Source organism: Hippocampus zosterae, chromosome 7 (genome assembly GCF_025434085.1).
Source record: "Hippocampus zosterae strain Florida chromosome 7, ASM2543408v3, whole genome shotgun sequence".
NCBI lineage: Eukaryota > Metazoa > Chordata > Actinopteri > Syngnathiformes > Syngnathidae > Hippocampus > Hippocampus zosterae.
Window position 1 is genome coordinate 8,257,340 of NC_067457.1, and position 17,966 is coordinate 8,275,305.

General features: G+C 40.4%; 2 protein-coding genes across 4 annotated transcripts; both read right to left on the reverse strand.

Annotated features, from left to right (window-relative positions):
• Nucleotides 1-33: 33 nt before the first annotated feature.
• On the reverse strand, nucleotides 34-12,815 carry map2k4b (mitogen-activated protein kinase kinase 4b). Of its 3 annotated transcripts, XM_052072354.1 has the most exons (13): nucleotides 12,582-12,815; nucleotides 11,307-11,342; nucleotides 10,002-10,034; nucleotides 8,739-8,841; nucleotides 6,955-7,129; nucleotides 6,580-6,699; nucleotides 6,371-6,490; nucleotides 6,224-6,275; nucleotides 4,187-4,314; nucleotides 3,818-3,895; nucleotides 3,533-3,681; nucleotides 2,275-2,320; nucleotides 34-2,009 (listed from the first exon to the last, which is right to left on the reverse strand). In XM_052072354.1, the coding sequence occupies exons 1-13, from the start codon at nucleotides 12,691-12,693 to the stop codon at nucleotides 1,896-1,898; spliced, it is 1,266 nt and encodes a 421-aa protein (XP_051928314.1). In that variant the 5' UTR covers nucleotides 12,694-12,815; the 3' UTR covers nucleotides 34-1,895. The 3 variants fall into 3 exon arrangements, with proteins under 3 accessions (XP_051928314.1, XP_051928315.1, XP_051928312.1); XM_052072355.1 differs by lacking the exon at nucleotides 10,002-10,034 and having other exon boundaries at nucleotides 12,582-12,814; XM_052072352.1 differs by lacking the exons at nucleotides 10,002-10,034; nucleotides 11,307-11,342 and having other exon boundaries at nucleotides 12,582-12,811.
• A 1,138-nt stretch (nucleotides 12,816-13,953) lies between these two features.
• On the reverse strand, nucleotides 13,954-15,545 carry adprm (ADP-ribose/CDP-alcohol diphosphatase, manganese-dependent). Its single transcript, XM_052069958.1, has 3 exons — nucleotides 14,791-15,545; nucleotides 14,379-14,504; nucleotides 13,954-14,298 (listed from the first exon to the last, which is right to left on the reverse strand). The coding sequence occupies exons 1-3, from the start codon at nucleotides 15,362-15,364 to the stop codon at nucleotides 13,967-13,969; spliced, it is 1,032 nt and encodes a 343-aa protein (XP_051925918.1). The 5' UTR covers nucleotides 15,365-15,545; the 3' UTR covers nucleotides 13,954-13,966.
• Nucleotides 15,546-17,966: the final 2,421 nt, after the last annotated feature.

Below are 17,966 nucleotides of genomic sequence, written 5' to 3' on the forward strand. Positions count from 1 at the left end.
TTTATATATAAAAAAATAAGAACACAAGTCCAGTCTTTTCCACAGGAACTTTATTGGTAACCCTCGATAGACATACAATATAATATTAATTGCCCTTAATATTATTTTATAATCTAATATGAACATTCTAGTAGATTGCAATTTATACAACATGTATCCCAGTGATCTGCATTCACTAGGGTGAGAAAACATAGGTGAGGAACATATCTTTTTTTTTTTTTTTTTTTTGGTAGGTTTGCACCATCTCTGCATTACAGATGAAGACAGACGGATAAGTAGTGACAGAATCTCCAAGTTGACCTAAAAGAGAGAACACCGACTCTAATGCAATGCATCTCAATAGTCCAAATTTATGACCTCTCTGGCCCCTATTCGGGAGATTCTGGGCATTTTGATTGAAATACATAATCATGTATTTTTTTTTTTCCACCTTCAGTGCAAGCCAGAGAGCGACATGCTTAGAAGAACATGCTGAGTCCACGGTTGAGTATCAAAATGAAAAGTGATCTTTCACCACTCTCGACAGTTAAAGTGGAAGAGAACATCATTTAGCAGCATATTGGTGTTGTTTTTTTTTTCTATGAGGTGGAAAACCTTGGGAGGCTATTTCTCAAATATACATAGTTACACCTGTTTGTCTTTGTAATGCAGCAGGGTGGATCTGTGATCAGTGTGGTTGAGCAATAAAACTGTACAGTGCCAAGACAGGATGCTAAGAAGCACCAGGGCCCGCTCTCAAATGGAAAATTCCACTCCTTTTCCTTTTTTTCTTTTTTGCAAACTGCACTCCCCCAACCAACATCTTTGCGGTTTTGTTCGACTAGGCCTGAATGGTCTTGCAAAACCTGCCAAGAACAGCAGATTAGATGCACTATATACATACACATATACATCAGTGGACATCAAGTAACTTTACATCAGGCAAGCATTGCATTAGCCAGTTTGTGGGTTGTCATTATTTTCAAGTCACGAGAGATAAACATTTATTTGATGTGAAAATCAAACAAATTCCTATTTAGATACATATCAAGACACACAAAATGGAGATTATTTCGCAAAAGACAAAATGATCTGTCGGACGTTCGGCTTCATCCAAGCAGACCGTTCAGAAATATTCTGCATTCTTCTTGATTTTCTTGAATCACACTAGTCAATCGCTACCGTAAAAGTTATTGAACCATTCAGTAAGGTTCTGTATACAAAATCAGAGGTTACGACAGTGGACATGACGGGTTTCGAAATCTATGTTGTTGTGGCCTAAGACTCTCCCAAATAGTTCTAATAATATGCGAGGAAAAATGATGTCTATCTCAGTGACTTGAATGCAATGGCAGTAAAGAAGAGGTGCAAACTAGGACGACCTTGAGCGTGAGCATTGGCTATTGTCCTCATTGTGTGGTTAAGACAAACACTCACATATTCCACATTGAAGAGAGAAAGGAGGACATAAAGCCACACAACCATATTCATAATCATCTACCCGGATAGCGCGTTTTGCATACTTATTTAGTTACCGTGGAGCCAAAGTCCAAGACGCGGTCGCGTGTGTGTGTGTTGACAGAGCTGAACACACAAAAGCATACGTACAGTCTATAACGCACAATCCAAAAGGTGGCTATTTTTAGTCATAGTCTGTTTGTTTTATTTGGTAGATTTTTTTCGTATCTTTCCGTGAACAATGAGTGACTTGAAATAAGATGACGGTGTGGTAGAAGAAGGGTTGGCTTCACGATATTTATTCCATTGCACCACTTGTGTTCCTCTCTTCTTTGGAACGTTCCTAAATCGATGATTCTGTAAAAGTCCGGGAGCGAAGAATGCGGGAGTCGCCGGGCGAAGTTTCTTACCCGCTGCACGGGAGGGGAGGACAGTGCGCTCACCCGCCAAAAACGCCCTCAGTCCACATACATGGGAGAAGTGGGAGAGGCGGGGATCTGATCCAGGATGCGGCACACATAAGTGGCGACATCCACAAAACGCTCTTCATACATGAGAATGAACGGATGTTTCTGGGGAAAGACAAACACACGCGTTAATAATATAGATGAAAAAAAAAAACTTCTTTTAGAAGAGTTCAGATACAATTCTGAATTATATGAATTATATTATCACTCTAACGGGACAATCAAATCTGGTGCCACCAAACTGTACAACTCTATGTGCTGCTAATGAGCGGAACCGGGGACAAAAGAAATCTTTCCCCATGTTTAGGTTGGAATTCTCACCTTAACTCCATGACATTTGATATTCACTCCGACAAAAGGAGACACTTACCAGCAACTCCCTGTACTTTGGCCTTTTAGATTCATCCTTTGTAAGGCTGGGGAGATAAGAGCGTAATTTTAGAATCCCCCGGAAAAAAAAGCATGAAGTCATACACAGAACATATTCTTTAAAAAGAATGTTTAAAGACCGCAATTCTTTTTTTAAGAGCCGTAAATGGTATTGCATGGCTAGGTTTTGTTTCTAGATTGTGGATTTCACTTATTGAAGTCGTGTTCTGGAACGTAACCGTCATGATGGAGGGAGATTTACTGGATGTTTTTTTTTTTTTTTACATAAATAAATTTCTCACAACTACATTTGAAAAGTCATTCTAAAACTCTTGTCTCAGTCACATCGAGAATACAAGCAGTTTGTGGAGGAAGTGCTCCAACTGACAAGAGCCCTCATCTATCCTGTGTTCTCCCCTGAAAATCGGATCTGTTGTTTTTCTGCTCAAGCGAAAACAATGTTACTTTGGCGCCCTCTGGTGGCACAGTTTGCATCGCAGGAATCTGAAATTATACTTCTGCTTCTCTCCCTACGCATCAATTACTAGACCAAGTTTGTAAATGCCAAATTGTGAATTTAATGACTTAATTACTGTTTTGTAAAGTACTCTTGATATATTTGCTTACCCATGTGTAATGTCCCGTTAGTTTATGCTAGCATGGCATTTAGGCTAATATGCCAACTACCATATTAGTATTGATCTTAACCTTTATTTATGAGAACAGATTCTCATTTGCCTTAGCAACCAAGAGCCACTTTGACTGAATTTGAATTTGATGAACCTCATGTGAAGAGAGTTTGTTGTGTTGAGGAGAAGAAAAAAAAAAGGACCGCATACAGTTGCTTGTTGCTGGCATTGGGCGGACCCCTCTCGCCTCCAAAGCCATTACTTTTCAAGAGACCAAAATAACGACATGTTTGTCCAGCTATTAACATTGTATCAATTTTCAACACTTTAGATTGATCGGTCATTTGTTTAAAAATAACACAGATGGTCACAACTAGGAGATTTGTGAACAAATTAAATTGGCAGAGGGTTCGATGGGAGGGTTATGTAACCATATATGCCATTTTGTGGCATCTATTGTCAATTACTTTCAAACCTTTACTATGCAAGGCAGGGCTCACAAGACTGCATGAATGAGGTGACTTGACTTGGATGTCACGTAGTCACGTTCCAGTTCTATGGTTGGTGCCTACAGTGTGGCAGGCATTGGGAGAGACAATTTAAATTAAAAACGGCATGACTTTTGCTTACCATAAGTTCACAAAATTGATGAACTTCGGGGAGAACTGCCTCTCCTCAGAATTACTGAGCTGTGGAGGCTCTCCTTTCACCACTTGCGTCAGCTGATCAAAAACACTGTTCCACTTGGGGTATGGAAACCTTCCAGTGGCCAGCTCATACTGGAAGGAAACACAAAAACCGTATGAGTTTAAAATGCCGAACAATCTTAAGTTGCATAACACCGCTATTCCAGTTGGTCGCGAGATAATACAAGAAAGCTGTGATTTGAGCGTTGGATGGAAAGCGATTTCTTACCAAGGTGATTCCCAAGCTCCATACATCTGAGCGAACATCGTAACCTTGTCTAGAGGCACTGGGGTCTATTCTTTCAGGCTGAAAAAGGCACAATCACAGCAAAGCTCTCATGTAGAGTTGATGGTTTACACTCGATTCATTAAAAAAAAAATAAGTAAGGACACACCGAGTTCCACAACCCAACACAAATACAAACATTATGAATGTTCAAAGTAATATTGTCAGCAGATAGTGATGCTTAGTTTGCATTCATGTAGATTCTTTTTCTGCATTTGAGCCCACCTTCTTTCATCAATCTGATACATAGTTGTAACGGGTTGGCATATCGGATAAAGAAATGGATGTAAATTCGTAATTATTTTTACTTACTGCCATGTAGGGCCTGCAGCCAGCATCCCTGGTCTTGGCTATGGAGTCCACAAGCTGGCCGCTGATCCCGAAATCACACAGCTTGATGTTACCCTTTCGGTCCATGAGAATGTTGGAAGGTTTGATGTCTGGAATGGTTGAGAGTGACTTTTTGGTTTAGTCCAACTTTCAAAGAAAAATTCTGTATCATGACGATTATTATGCATGTAGAAATTAAAACCTCACGTACAATCAAAACAACACAAAAAAGAATACTAAAAGGGAGGCGCATTGTAATGCAATGTTTTCGTTGAGAATTCTGTCGATCATGTGGGATTCAATTTTGAACAGTCCTAACGGGGATGTGTAAATACCGTATTTTACGCAATAAAAGGTGCTTTGGAGTATAAGGTGCAACTTCAATGAATACCCTTTTTAAAAACTGTTTTCATGTATAGGGCGCACCACATAACATGGCGCATAGAATAGAAGCTACAATAGCTGCTGCGGTTGAGTTAGGCATCCACTAGATCAGGGGTGGGCAAACCTTTTGGCTCGGGGGCCGCATTGACTTAAAATTTGACAGAAGGGCCAGGCCAGCACAAGCTATGGTAAATTTTTAAAAAAACTGCATTTGTTGACAGTTCATATCAAACATCAACAAAACAAAAGCATGAAAGTACTGTGTTAATATACTTTTTTAAATGACAACAGTGTTGCTGATGACCTATTTGAGCCTATGCATTGCTGCAGATGGGTTGTGATCAAACCAGTAGAAGTAGAGCGATACAGAGGTCCTAGGTGGTCGATAAGATCCCCGCCTCCCCATCTATGTTCTGCAACTTCAAGTCAATGCGCCCCCTGGCGGTGAAATGCCTGCCATTACAAGTCCAAATGAAATGAATGCAATCATTCACATCGAACCTTAATTGTGGACCAACCTTTGGCGGGCCGGATTAAAAAGACCAACGGGCCGGATCTGGCCCGCGGGCCGTAGTTTGCTCACCTCTGCACTAGATGGTACGATGCTTTATTTATATAGAGCATGGGTCCCCAAACTACGGCCCGCGGGCCGGCACATTTGATCCGGCCCTCTAACCCTCCTGTTGTCCTTGGGTCATTTTGACCCGTCACTGTGTTAAAAACGCCCCCAAAACCCCCTAAATGATGAATGATGATGAATTTTTTAACTTGAAATTTTATGACTTTTCCTAGATTGTCCCCAACTGCAGAAAATTTGAAATGTTTTTATTCACATTTCCATGGAAGCTGTACCAAAAAAAAGTACAAAGGTGGTCTTCGGGGCAAAATGACCCATGACGCAAATAGGGTTGAAATCAAGGTCACAAAGTTATTTACACACCATGGAATGTTTCAGTGTTTTAGTTGTGTCTCAGATCAATTAGTAGAACACGTGAACAAGACGGTAGCAGACATAGTTATTATTTATTTCCTGTTTTTTCTGCAAAGAACTCAGAGAATAGTTGTTATTTATTTCATTAATAGTGTTATTATTTGTTTCCTGACTTTTTTTCTGTAAAGAACCTGGAAAGGGTTATTTGGTTATGTGTGGCTTTCTGGGAAACAATTTTTTTAAGCTCCCCTACGATCGTTGATGTTACAAACTGACACGGGCCCATCAGAGAAGGGAAAAGTTATGTGGCCCTGACAGGAAAAAGTTTGGGGACCCCTGATATAGAGCTTACACAACCGCTGCGGCTGTAACAAAACGCTTTACAGAACATTTAAAATACTTTGTCCAAAGAATCAGAATATGCGTCCATATATAAGGCACATCGGATTATGAGGCGCAGTGCGATCAGAAAATATCAACAAACGTCATTGATGTGCTGAATTGGGTGTTTACAATTGCCGACATTTTGAAACCGCCCGGAATGCATCGTGCTGCTTATACGGCAAATATGTGACAATGTTATTCTGCCCACTCTGAGCATGCTTTAAACCGTTTAATGAAACCTCATTCGATATTAACTGCAAAGTTTAACACAAGACATACTCCCTATACACGCCACATAAAATACAAAACAACGAGCTCACCTCTGTGAATTATTTTCAAGTTTTCCTTTAAGTGGTTCAGTGCTTTCACGGTCTGTTAAAAAGGCACAAAACCCCAACTGTTATTCTGACAATATGCACGAAATCTCATTAAAACACACAAAGGTAAAAGAGTCATGCTCTACTTACCGCTAATGTTATTTTGCCTAATATTTCCTCTGGAATAACATCATCGAATGCACAATATACATATTTATAAAATTTGTCTAATGAGGTAGACATAAGCTCCATGCAAATCCAACAGTCCCCCTGAAACAAAAATAAAAAACCAAAATGTTATAACACAAGACGCCTTTATAAAAAATAAATTTTGCCATGTTGCCCGAGGTTTGTCATACCTCTCTGAAGAGCGCCCCGTAGAACTGAACAATGTATGGACAGTCGCTACTCCGCATCACCACGTCGAGATCCATCAACAGTTGCTTTTGCTCCTTTTCATCCACAGTGGAACGAATCCTCTGAGGGCAAAAATAGCACAACCACACATCGCATTTTTGGGATCGGTTTCCACTTTGAAGGAGTCAAGATGCAACCGCGATCTTATGTTAAGACGCGGAGATGATTCTGACACACCTACCACATACATCGGGACTTCAGAAATTGTACGTCACAAAGTGTGCACCTGCTATAACGTCAACTTATTTGACGATGTGGGTCATATCTTTGAGATTGGGTTGTCACAAGAGCAATATTTGCCAATTTCGAGGAGTCACCTTGACTGCCATAATCTGGCCCGTGGGTTTGTGGACCATCTTATTGACGGAGCCGTACGCCCCTCGGCCGATCTCCCCGAGGTCTCTCAGGTCCTCAGCCGTGAAGTCGCAGTGCTGCTCAGGAGAAATCTTCAGCTTCCCTGACGATTCGATGCTGTGCGTCCGCAGCCGCTCTCTACAGGACCGTGAGGATGGGACAGAAGGGATGAAACAAGATGAAATCAATTAGCAGAGGAAGTAACAAATTAGGAGGAGGATGAACCCAAGAGGCATTATTGATTTAATATTATCTTGTATTTTTCAAATCACAAGGCGCAGTTCAAATCCTTGAAATTTTCTCAAAAATCAACAGTGCAACTTGTCATCCGGCACGCCTCCTGAATGGATGTCGGATGTTCCGTTTGTCGTCTGTAATTCAATTTCACTTTCATGCACCCAATCGCTACCGGGCAAACATATTTTCATCGTACCGTAACTAGAACTACTTACTTGTCTATGAATCATGAGAAATGTAGACCTACCAGCCTAAAGCTGTAGTCACAACAAACGGCGTGTTTCAATGTTACAAATGTGGCACAATATCATGGCGGTCAATGTAATGGGCAGATAAACAACAAAGCAAAGTTCCAATAGCTGCTGGGATTGAGCAAAAAAAGGAGCAGGTTTCGATAATGGCGAGCGAGGAAGTTAGCGTATCTTCTCAGTGTACTGACTTGTTGATAGCTGCTAAATTTTCAACCAAGATTGTATTTCGCAGCCAAAATAACAAAAAGTACCTTATTTTCCGATCTATAAGGCGCACCTAAAAGCATTCGATTTCCTCAAAAGACGACAGGGCGCGTTCTAATCCGATGCGCCTTATATATGGATCAATAGTCTGGTTTCTTAGACGTATTATTTTAAATGTTCTGTGAAGCGCTTTGTTACAGCTGCAGCGTTTGGGAAAGCGCTATATAAATAAAACTGTATTGGATTGCATTCCATTTAGCGTAGCTCCATCTAGTGGATACATAACACAACCTCAAACACTATTGTAGTTTCTATTCTAACGCAGTGCATCCAATACATTAAAACGGTTTTAAAAGTATAAGTATAAGAGTATAAGGCGCACCTTCAATGAACGGTCTCATTGAAGGTGCGCCTTATACTCCGAAGCGCCTTATAATGCGGAAAATACGGTACGTTTATATCATTGTGCAGGTAACACGTTAAGAACGCAACCAACGGTCACCAGATTGAGTAGCATTGTCCAAACTTTTTTTTCGACTGTCGGAGGAGTCTCCGATTGAAAACAAACTTTGCGTGCACGGTGAACAAAAGTACATGAGGCCTGGTGTGAACCTAGCATAACAGGGCTAAATCTAGCAAACACTCATACGGTAAAATTTGAATAAACTATTTGACATACAATGCTTCAGATAGTTCGCCTCATGTCTGAAAATGTACGAAATTGGAACCGTTCGTTTATATTGTGCGTAATAATCTGGTGGGCCTATTGGTTCGAAATATATAGTCATTATTTTAAAGGTGGAAAAGGTTTCATGAAGTGACGTTGAGAGTTCTGTTGGATTGTATTGAATTAGTCTCGGTGAGTAAAGTTTCAAATTGAGCAAAAAGACAAAGTAAAACATTTTTGATCTCTCAATAGTTAATGAGATGTTGACTTTGGTTTATTGAAGGGGGTACGTGATTTTAACTCTGACAAAGACTTGACTCACCAGGATTGATTTTTTTTTTTTGACCATGATAACGGCCAAAATTATAAATTGGCGAAGTCTACTCACATGTGGGGGTTCTGGAAGGAAGGGGGCGTCGGATTGAGCGGAAGGCGGGATGCTGGCTTCACCGGTGGGCTGGCGAAATTCAGCTTCAGCGCTTTACGTTTGCCTGGCGGAACAAAAACACAGGCGGGTCCATATTGCCACAACCGTGCACATCTTAATACGATGCACTGCAAAACACGGCGTGATGTGCCAAGCGATGCGGCGTTATATAATGCTCAATAAATTCCACACTAAAGGCTACAGCACCCAGCCACAACATTATATGACCACTTGCACGACAGAATGGCATCTGAGACGAGAGCTGTACTGTGAAACCATAAAAATTAACATCTGGATAAATAAATATCACTCGGATAACGTCAATCCAAAAAAAATACACTAGATCATTCATATTTGAGACAACTGGATATCGTTTCATCGTGCAAGTGATAATAATTCACGTTGTGGAAGTCATTTGACACCAGACAGGTCAGTAACTATTTGAAAGGGGTAACAGAAAGAGGAATCAGCCATGTTAAAAGTTTTGGGAAAATTAAAAATAATTTACTCCCAAAGACGTATTTAAACGTCTTTTCAGACTTGGTTGGTACTGAATAAGTTAAGTGGCTCTGTGCATCATTTTTGACCCCGTGAGGATTGGAGAAAATCCGAAATACATTCAAATTGATTCAAACTCAAACGCCAACATCGTATTTTTTTTTAAAGCATTGACGGTAGATGCTCAATAACAATAACATGCACATATGTGCGTAATGTGAGGCTCCCACTGCGTGTGACTTTTATAACTGTGAGCCACAAGTAATGGATCATGGGAAATTGCGTTTCCCACGATGACACCAGCTGAGAACCCCTGATCTAGAACAAATCATTTCCCCCTGTGACGGAAAGTGCCTGCCACAATCACAAGTGTTACGTCCTCTTTGCCATGCCCCTGTTCAAATCAAGCGCAAAGCGATTCCAATAATATCAAGTACTAATCCAAACATGGCGTTCTTGGCCAAAGTTGAGTAAAGCAGTGGAGAGTGGACAGACTCCCAAATTACCAAAGCACCACACAGTCTGCCTCAATAGTATACAGTGGCTTCCTTCCTATGTATTTGACATGTCAAATAGAACAGCTCTCCATTCAAATGTGCCTCTGACAGCAGCCCGTCATGACAAACGGTGTCGAGAAGCCGAATGACAGAAGCGAGGGAAACCACCTTAGACTACCGAGGCGTACGTGTACCCACAGAGAGATTAGCGTGCAAGTTATTTGCTTACTTTGGGAAACTCCAGACAGGCTTATCTGAAATCCTGAAGTAAGAATCAAAAGAACACACTCTTACTTTTGATTTGGTTTCCTTTACAACTGAATCACGATTCGAAAGTGTATTTTAGGTGGATTGGTTGATTTAAAAAAAACTGAAATATTTTTGCCGTTGCGATGAATGTGATTCATAATGGGATCTTGCCAATTTATTTTTTTTGTGGTCACTACACAACACCACCGACACCTGTTGAAAACGGACAAATTGGATCGTATTATGTCTGTGCTGACACCGCCGCTGATGGGTTGAGTTTTTAAACATGTCATTTGGGCGTCTGTGCTTGCAGGTTGTTGCATGTCTTCCATACGCCATATTAGAGACGTTTCACTCAAAATGTACGTGGAAATAGACCAACGGTATGTCAAATATCCGGATCGGGCCCTTGGATCTGGATTTTAAATCCAGCCTAAACATCTGTTAACATGAATAAAAGTAACGGTATGGTATGCTGTCCGGTGTATTATTGTCTAAAAGAAAAAAAAGCATTTAGAAAAGGAAACTTACCCAACAACATGCAGCTTTACGATATAAATAAAGATGCAAGGGTCAGTCAAACCTCGGTTCATGAACTTTATCTGTTGTGTGACTCGGTTTGCAAACCAAAGCATATGTTCCCACTCTCACTAAATAGGAATAGAATTAATCCGGTCAAGCCCCAAAACAAATTTATGTCTACTTTGTTTTGTGGCTTTGCGTACGACCGCTGCTTTTACTAACGCTTTGCTTTTAAGAATAATGCAGATCTCGCCAAACAAAATTGTGGAGCAAATTCAGAAACACGAACACAATTATGTTCAGGTATTATTTTGTTCTTTGTCCAACTGCAACAAGATTAGACTTTCTAATAACACCATGACTTGAATTTTTCACTTTATTGGGAGGCTTACTTATGGGTTATTTAGGGAAACATGGTGTAAGTAAAATATAGTACATGACACCGGTGACGAACGTGTATTGGAGAAACCATAACGGTTTATTCTTTGCTGACGCTGTGAATGCTCGTGAATGGATGCAAAGTTCAAGAACCGAAGCAAGAATAGCTTGAAAAGCTTATTGGCAATTTTGTTCACAAGTGTCATTCATGAATCGAGGTGTTGACTGTGCATATAAATTACAATTTTAAATAATAATACCATAACAGAAGGGTGTTTGGGGACGTTTTTAGATATTGATCTTATTTGCGATTATAAGACCCAAAGAAAGTGTAAAAATGTAAAACAGATCACTTCCAACACCCTAGTAAGGTAAATGTGAATACCTGTTTCATTTTGACATCTCCAGCAGCTGTTGGTTTCTGTAGGGTTTAGATCAAAGATTTGATACTACACATGTGCCACAGCTTAAAATCATGCAAATACATATTTGTGAATAGAACCATGTTGCTATTTATCATGTCATGATGGAAGGGGGTGGAGTAAATCATTCAATGGAAATATCATCCATCAGCAACCATCTATGCACCCCTCACCGAACACGATGCTGCCTAATATGCCATCGCACTTTGTCAAGAAAGTGTGAGAACATCGGATCTGCAGATTGACACATTTGTCATTCTGAACCAAGGCAGATCTAGAATTTGCAGCTGGGAGCTTCATGACAAGGGAAGTGACCCTTCCCATGATCCGTTCCGTAGACTTTAATAACAATGTAATACATTTAAGAATAGATAACACATCCAATAATAAATCAGGATTGAAAGCCGATTTACAATTCATACGGTGGGTTTAATGCTTCATGGAAATAATACTTGATCTAAATCTGTATTGCATTGGGAAAGTGTAATTGGCTCGAGTCAATCACCAGCATTGAATCATAAAAGTCGGGTGACGAGACACATGTATTATAATTAATTTGTAGTTCAGTTGTAATGAGATATTGTGCGCATAACTGGCGTGGCTGAAAAGAAATACTTTCAATGCAGGCCTGGTTTGCTCACTGCTAGTTTCAGCAGAACGGCAGCACCGTCAGTGACGTTGGTCCTATATTTACTTATGAAATGCATTAATTGCGTTACTAAACATCGTAGTTTTGTAGGAATGCGGATCGTGACAAACGGGGGCAATACAAGTCTCCAAGATGCCAAACAGGCCCGGCGATGCAGCAGCTAAACGAGGCTACTGCATCATTGCTAACCTGATAGCTGTGAGTTGTTTGTGGAGCTGTTTGAAGTTAGCTAAACCAAGCTAGGGCGTATGCGGAAACGGTCAAATGTATACTTCAACGTAAAAGAGAGCACAGACCTTTTTGTTATTATTATTCGTGTTATAATTCATAAACGCGCTACACGGTGTTCATAGAACGTTTCGTTTTTATATGATTTACATTTCGATTTGTAGTCCATGGATTTATTCGCGTGTCAAAACAATTCATTTATGATCCAACAACAATTACGGTTTTATTTTGAAAAGTCCCCATACGTAGGCCGATATCAATCTATGTACTTTTACAACTGTTCCTACTTATGGGAGCTACTATGCTACATTTCTTTACAGCTCGCGTTTTAAGACAGACAAGATAAAATATGTTTGTGTACCTTGCATACTGCTACTCTGTGTCTGCTGGTGGAATTGGTGCGACGCGGATCCTACAATGCTGAAGCTGTTGCTGGAGCTGGAGGAGGTGCTGTCAGGACTGGGAGTCGCCATTGTTGTGTTGGGTTCCGGCAGCAGCTCTCGGGCTGCAATGCAGATAGTGAAACTTCGCCCTCTCGCTGCCTCCAGACGGGACACTGCGCAACTTGAACGCAGCAGACTTGATATGGCCACGTCTTTGCTGACGCTGCCTTCACGTACTGTCGGACAAACCACAATCACGTTACCCACTCCGAACAACGTCCACAATCTTTCCCCCTTAAAAATAAAATAAAAATATCAAATGAATCCTGTTTATTACTCTAACTGTTGGCTCACTTTGGACAGCAATGGTGTATTAATTTCTCTGTATGAGTCATATTAATTTCAACGGTGCCAGATTATGCCGGGAAGAATCATGAGGTGTGCCGCAGTTAATTGCACATTTACACTTAATTGGTCCGGGAATTATTCAAACCAAATGATTATCTGTATTAATGCCAATGATGTCGAGAGACAGGCAGACTGATTACAGTAAATGCGCATCCGCTAGATGGCGGAATGCACAAATAAATCACTGCATCCCCCTTTTACTTTTCACTCAACAAGCAAAAGGGAAATGTGAAAATTTAAAATTATTTCTCCAACAATAATTGCTCTTCCTTGTTCGGCTCTTACTAATGTAGTCAGTATATTTTTGTGATTGAATACAGATTGCACCAAAATAATATTAAGATGCTCTTGAAAGATACTGGTAGGGTTGGGGATAAAAATATAATAACTGAAAAATATTTTACATTTTATTTTTGTGTTTATCCTGGTGAGTACAAATGAGTCCACAAATGTGTTTTATGCTCTACTTCACATCTTGTCAGTAATCTAAATCAGCATTTTCGGCGTGAGCTCATTGTCACTAGAAAAAGAATAGCTCGCAAAAAACACACAAAAGAAATGTCGCAGCAAACGTTAAGACAATGCATGTGACAGGTAAAATGCCAGTGATTTAAAAATAATCAAATGAATAAAATGTCAGCAAACTGTTTTATTTGTAATCAAAATGTTTGTTTTCCAAAATGTTTTCCAGTGCATTCAAAATTTACCAGATACTGCAAGTGAAAATAAAAGTGCTACAAGTGTGTGAAACATATGCCCTGACGACACTGTGTCGTTTTTCACCTCATCAAACGTTTGTTTGACAATAATATGTACTCAGTTCAGTGCAGAATAATTCAAGTTGAACAATGTTGCCTGGCAGATTCATCTTCCTCATAATCACCCACCTTGTAAGTTGACATACATTATGTCAAATGTACGTGCAAAATGATAGCCTACACGGTAAATAAAAAGTTTAGTCATCTTTGGTTGTCATTGCCTCACAGACGGGTAATCGAGGAAAGAAAATGTCAATATCTGGAATCCTCCCGATTCCCTTCAAGACCATCTTGTCATCATACACGGAGACGGTGCCGAACGCGTTGCTGTCTGGTGGCGTCTCGATGACTCCCACCAGCGTAAGGTGGTGAATTCCTGTCCTCTTATCCAAGCAATATCCACCATCATGATCATGCCCGGCAATGAAGCACACCACACAATTGTGGGCCTGGATAGTGGATAGGAGCTCATCGAAGTTCCAGGCCAGGCACACGGGCGTTGTGGAGAACGGGTGGACTGGGAGGTGACCTGACAGATAAACCGATTAACTTTTCTGTCACCGTGATCGACGGATGCTGCTGCAAAGGTAGTAAAAAAATAGTACTTACTGACAATGGTGACTTTCTCACGTTTCTTGTCAGCCGAGGTCAGAACAGATTCGAGCCAGGCCAGCTGGGCTTTGCTGAAACCACCATTGAACTTTGAGAACCTTTGCTCCATGTCATCAAATGATCCTGGGATAAGTACAAAAAAGGAAAGAAAAAACATTCAAGCCATTTTTTGTGAAAGGAGCAAAACTAATGGTGTGACAGCACAAATGCTGTTTTTATTTGAGTCCGTGTGTGTGTGTGTGTGTGTATAACACATTTTACCACTTTAGGCCTGCTCGCTAATGATTATTTTCATGATTGATGATGAGTCGATTCATTTTTTGATTAGCTAATGTACAGTCGTTTTACCACAGGGGAAGTACGTTTGACGTCACGGAGAAAATGTCTACAATATGTTTTGTGTGGTTACCCGGTGGGGAGTTGAGATCCTCGTTGTTGTTGTGTTGTTTTATCCAATTTAAAGCACCGTGGTACTGCACAGTGTCCTCATCGACACCAAGCAAGCTTACGTCATAAGCGTCCAACACAACAAATGTGAACCCGGGGAAGGGAGTGAAGCTATAGGCGTAGATATCTCCACCGGCCCGGGTTCCACTGAGGCTGGTGTCGGCAAGGACGGAGCTGTTCAGCTTGGATCGCAACAGCTCGCTTCTAGTGAAGTTGTAGAACTCGTGGTTGCCCCAAACATGATGCACCTCAATGGGACTGAGGCTGAACTCTTCCAAGACGTTCTCCAGTGCTAGGCTGGAAGCGCCGCGTTCCTTGTTAAACCCGTCGATGATGTCTCCCAGCTGAATAATGAACTTTGGACGGGGAGACGAGTGAGACCAGCTCTCCCGAGCTTTTCTGAGCAGTCCAAGACTACCTCGGTAGTATCGCCTTCTTGTCTGGCTGAAATTGAGCCCGTCGTCCATGTCGGCGTACTGAACGTCGGCTATCACGCCGAATGTAAACAGTGGCGCTTGCTGACAACTGTCGTCCATCGCCGATCTTTTCTTGGCCAACAATGGTGTGCTTATGGGAGTTTTGCAAGTGTACAGTGTACGTCATCCCATCACGTGTTACGAGAAGTCCCGTTCATCATTGCTTGTCATTTCTTACACGCCAATTTAGGAGACGTTAGCTTCACGTTGTGTCAGTGGTAGTGTGCCCTTATTTCATTTCCGGCTTGGTACCTTCAAAATAACTAATAGAGTCGCAACAGAGGGTAAAAGTTCAAATCAAGAAAGTTTCAATCAAGTATTATCTTCAGAGGCGGGAGGTAATACAGAACATGACTTTTATAAGTGTAAATTGAGGGGTTCGTTATTTATGAATGGATGGCTCTACGTTAAGAAACGGCAAAAGGAGATGGACTCTGTTTGGATGCAGATTTATTTTGAAACGCCTGCCCCGCAGTACGATCGAAAACACACTTACTCGACAACTTCCTGCTTTCATTTTCTTGAGCCAATCAGAAGCTAGCAACATAGAACCTTGTCTCAGTTCTTATTATTCTCAGCAATTATTAAACAACAGAATGTAATTTAGGTAATCTTAACGTGAAATAATATGACGCTCAACCATGAAATGATAATACAGGTACTTAATAATATGACATAAGTTTACATAAGCTTTGGTGACTTCTGTAAACCGCGAAAAGTGTTTCTCTAAACACTTGCGTTTCTCTTAAAGGCCAAAAAGGCGGCGACGAAATTTTGATCATAGTTGCATCGTAACAAATGTAAAGTACTGCGAATACTAACCAAAGATTTAGAAAACCTTTATTTATTCGAGTGAGCAATATGGATGCATAGAGCAACACAGTATTTGACACACGCTTGCAACATAAATAAGCAATAAATAAAATAAATACATTTCACAAAGTACAAGGAGTGTGGTGGAATCAACACACTGGTATGCACGATGCATTTACATTTCTGCACTAATAACTACTCATTACATGCATACCTTACATTACATTAGGTTACAACACACATGATTTATTGTAACATTGATTATATAGAGCAGAGGTCTGGATTCTCTGTGTTCTGTGAGTGAGGTAATCCAAGATCCAGAGAATGATCTGGTCATCCAGGTTAAAGTTCTGATGGAGTCAGTCTGCCAGAGCATGTGGCTGCAAGGTGTTCAATGCAGAGAAGTCTGTCAAAAGACGTCTGGCCAACGTGTTGGAAAGCTTTGAGTGTTTGTGGATGGTACTGATAATGTCCGTGGACCAGATGTACAAATTGGAGGTGGTCGAACAGCGAATCAGACAGGAAGAGAATGTGCTGTTCATGACGCTCAAAAATGGCCGTCACCAAGACAGAATTATTATTATGATTCGTGATAATAATCATAATAATATTAAGTCATTCAGTGCAGACCATTTTCAGACCCTCCTGTCTCCTACCACATTAAAAAAGACGGACCTGGGGTTGGATTCTTGATTCATAATAAAATAAAATAAAATAAAAAACGTCCCCCGAGCTGAATTAGTTAGTGAATTTAATTTAATCAAGAAAACATGTCCATATTGTCCTAATATATTCTATATTCTATATTGTTTTCATGCTCTTCTAGGATGTTCCTGTATGACTGGGCGGTTTAGCAAAAATTTAAAACAAAAATACTCAATTAAAAAAAAGTTTACTTATCATCACAATATATTATTGGGATAATTTACTGTTTTGCGCATTCAAATACAGTATTATTATCCACCCATGAATTTACTAAACGGCTTGCCCTGTTCAGGTTTTTGGGGAGCTGGAGCCTCACCAAGTTTACTTTATAATTTTTATTAATCATTATTATTGGTGGTCATGGTGGTGGTTTATTAAAGCCTTTCAAGTTTATCCAAGATACAAAATAATTGGATTTGATTGGATAAACTTTATTGTCAAATATACTGTATGTAATCATAATTAATATTTGCATACTGACAACGCACTCTCGCATTATGGCAAAAGACAACAAAAAAATTGTAAAGCCACGTGGAAAACAAATTTAATATTGACCATTCGCAGGCAAATGATTGGCTGCATTTGCACAAATGACAGTCGTAAGCTTTTAGCGTCGGGAGAAACTATTGTATCAAAACACAATCTCAGACAGATAATAGAGCGCGACTCCGTGCTTAGCACCCCCTTATTTAGACAACTTGAACTCGACTTGACATCTACTCATAAACCATGAGCTTTGACCATCTGTTACATGACAGATTACAATAAAGTCTTGTCGCGATCCGTAGCATTCAGCCAGGCTTTCTTAGCCATATGACGAGGTGCTGTTCAAAACCATTTCGATCAAAAGAGAGAGACACACACACACGCGCGGCTGTTAAAACAAGGCGGTGGGGAATTTGTGGCTGTGGTGCTAATCCACTTAGTACCACTCTAGGTTGCATTGTCAACCTTGAGGACAGTCCCTAAGAATATCGAACTCAATGGACTCCCACACTTAAGATGGAAACAATGTAAGCTGAAAGGTTCATAGCCTGCTTGTTCATGATTTAGCACCCTTCTTGTCAGTTTACAATCATCTCATTTTCTCCTGCATGACCCTGACAAGGGATTTTAAACTGAGTGACAGTTTAAATGCATCACT

Bases quoted from the DNA above. Each gene is read 5' to 3' on its own strand.
- adprm (XM_052069958.1), bottom strand. From the start codon at position 15,364: ATGGACGACAGTTGTCAGCAAGCGCCACTGTTTACATTCGGCGTGATA. The intron at 14,505-14,790 runs GTAACCACACAA...TACTTATCCCAG, and splicing joins GGATCTCAACTCCCCACCGG to GATCATTTGATGACATGGAG. The intron at 14,299-14,378 runs GTAAGTACTATT...TTTATCTGTCAG, and splicing joins TGAGAAAGTCACCATTGTCA to GTCACCTCCCAGTCCACCCG.
- map2k4b (XM_052072354.1), bottom strand. From the start codon at position 12,693: ATGGCGACTCCCAGTCCTGACAGCACCTCCTCCAGCTCCAGCAACAGC. The intron at 7,130-8,738 runs GTGAGTAGACTT...ACGGTCCTGTAG, and splicing joins TCCTTCCAGAACCCCCACAT to AGAGCGGCTGCGGACGCACA. The intron at 3,896-4,186 runs GTAAGTAAAAAT...TGCCTTTTTCAG, and splicing joins GCTGCAGGCCCTACATGGCA to CCTGAAAGAATAGACCCCAG.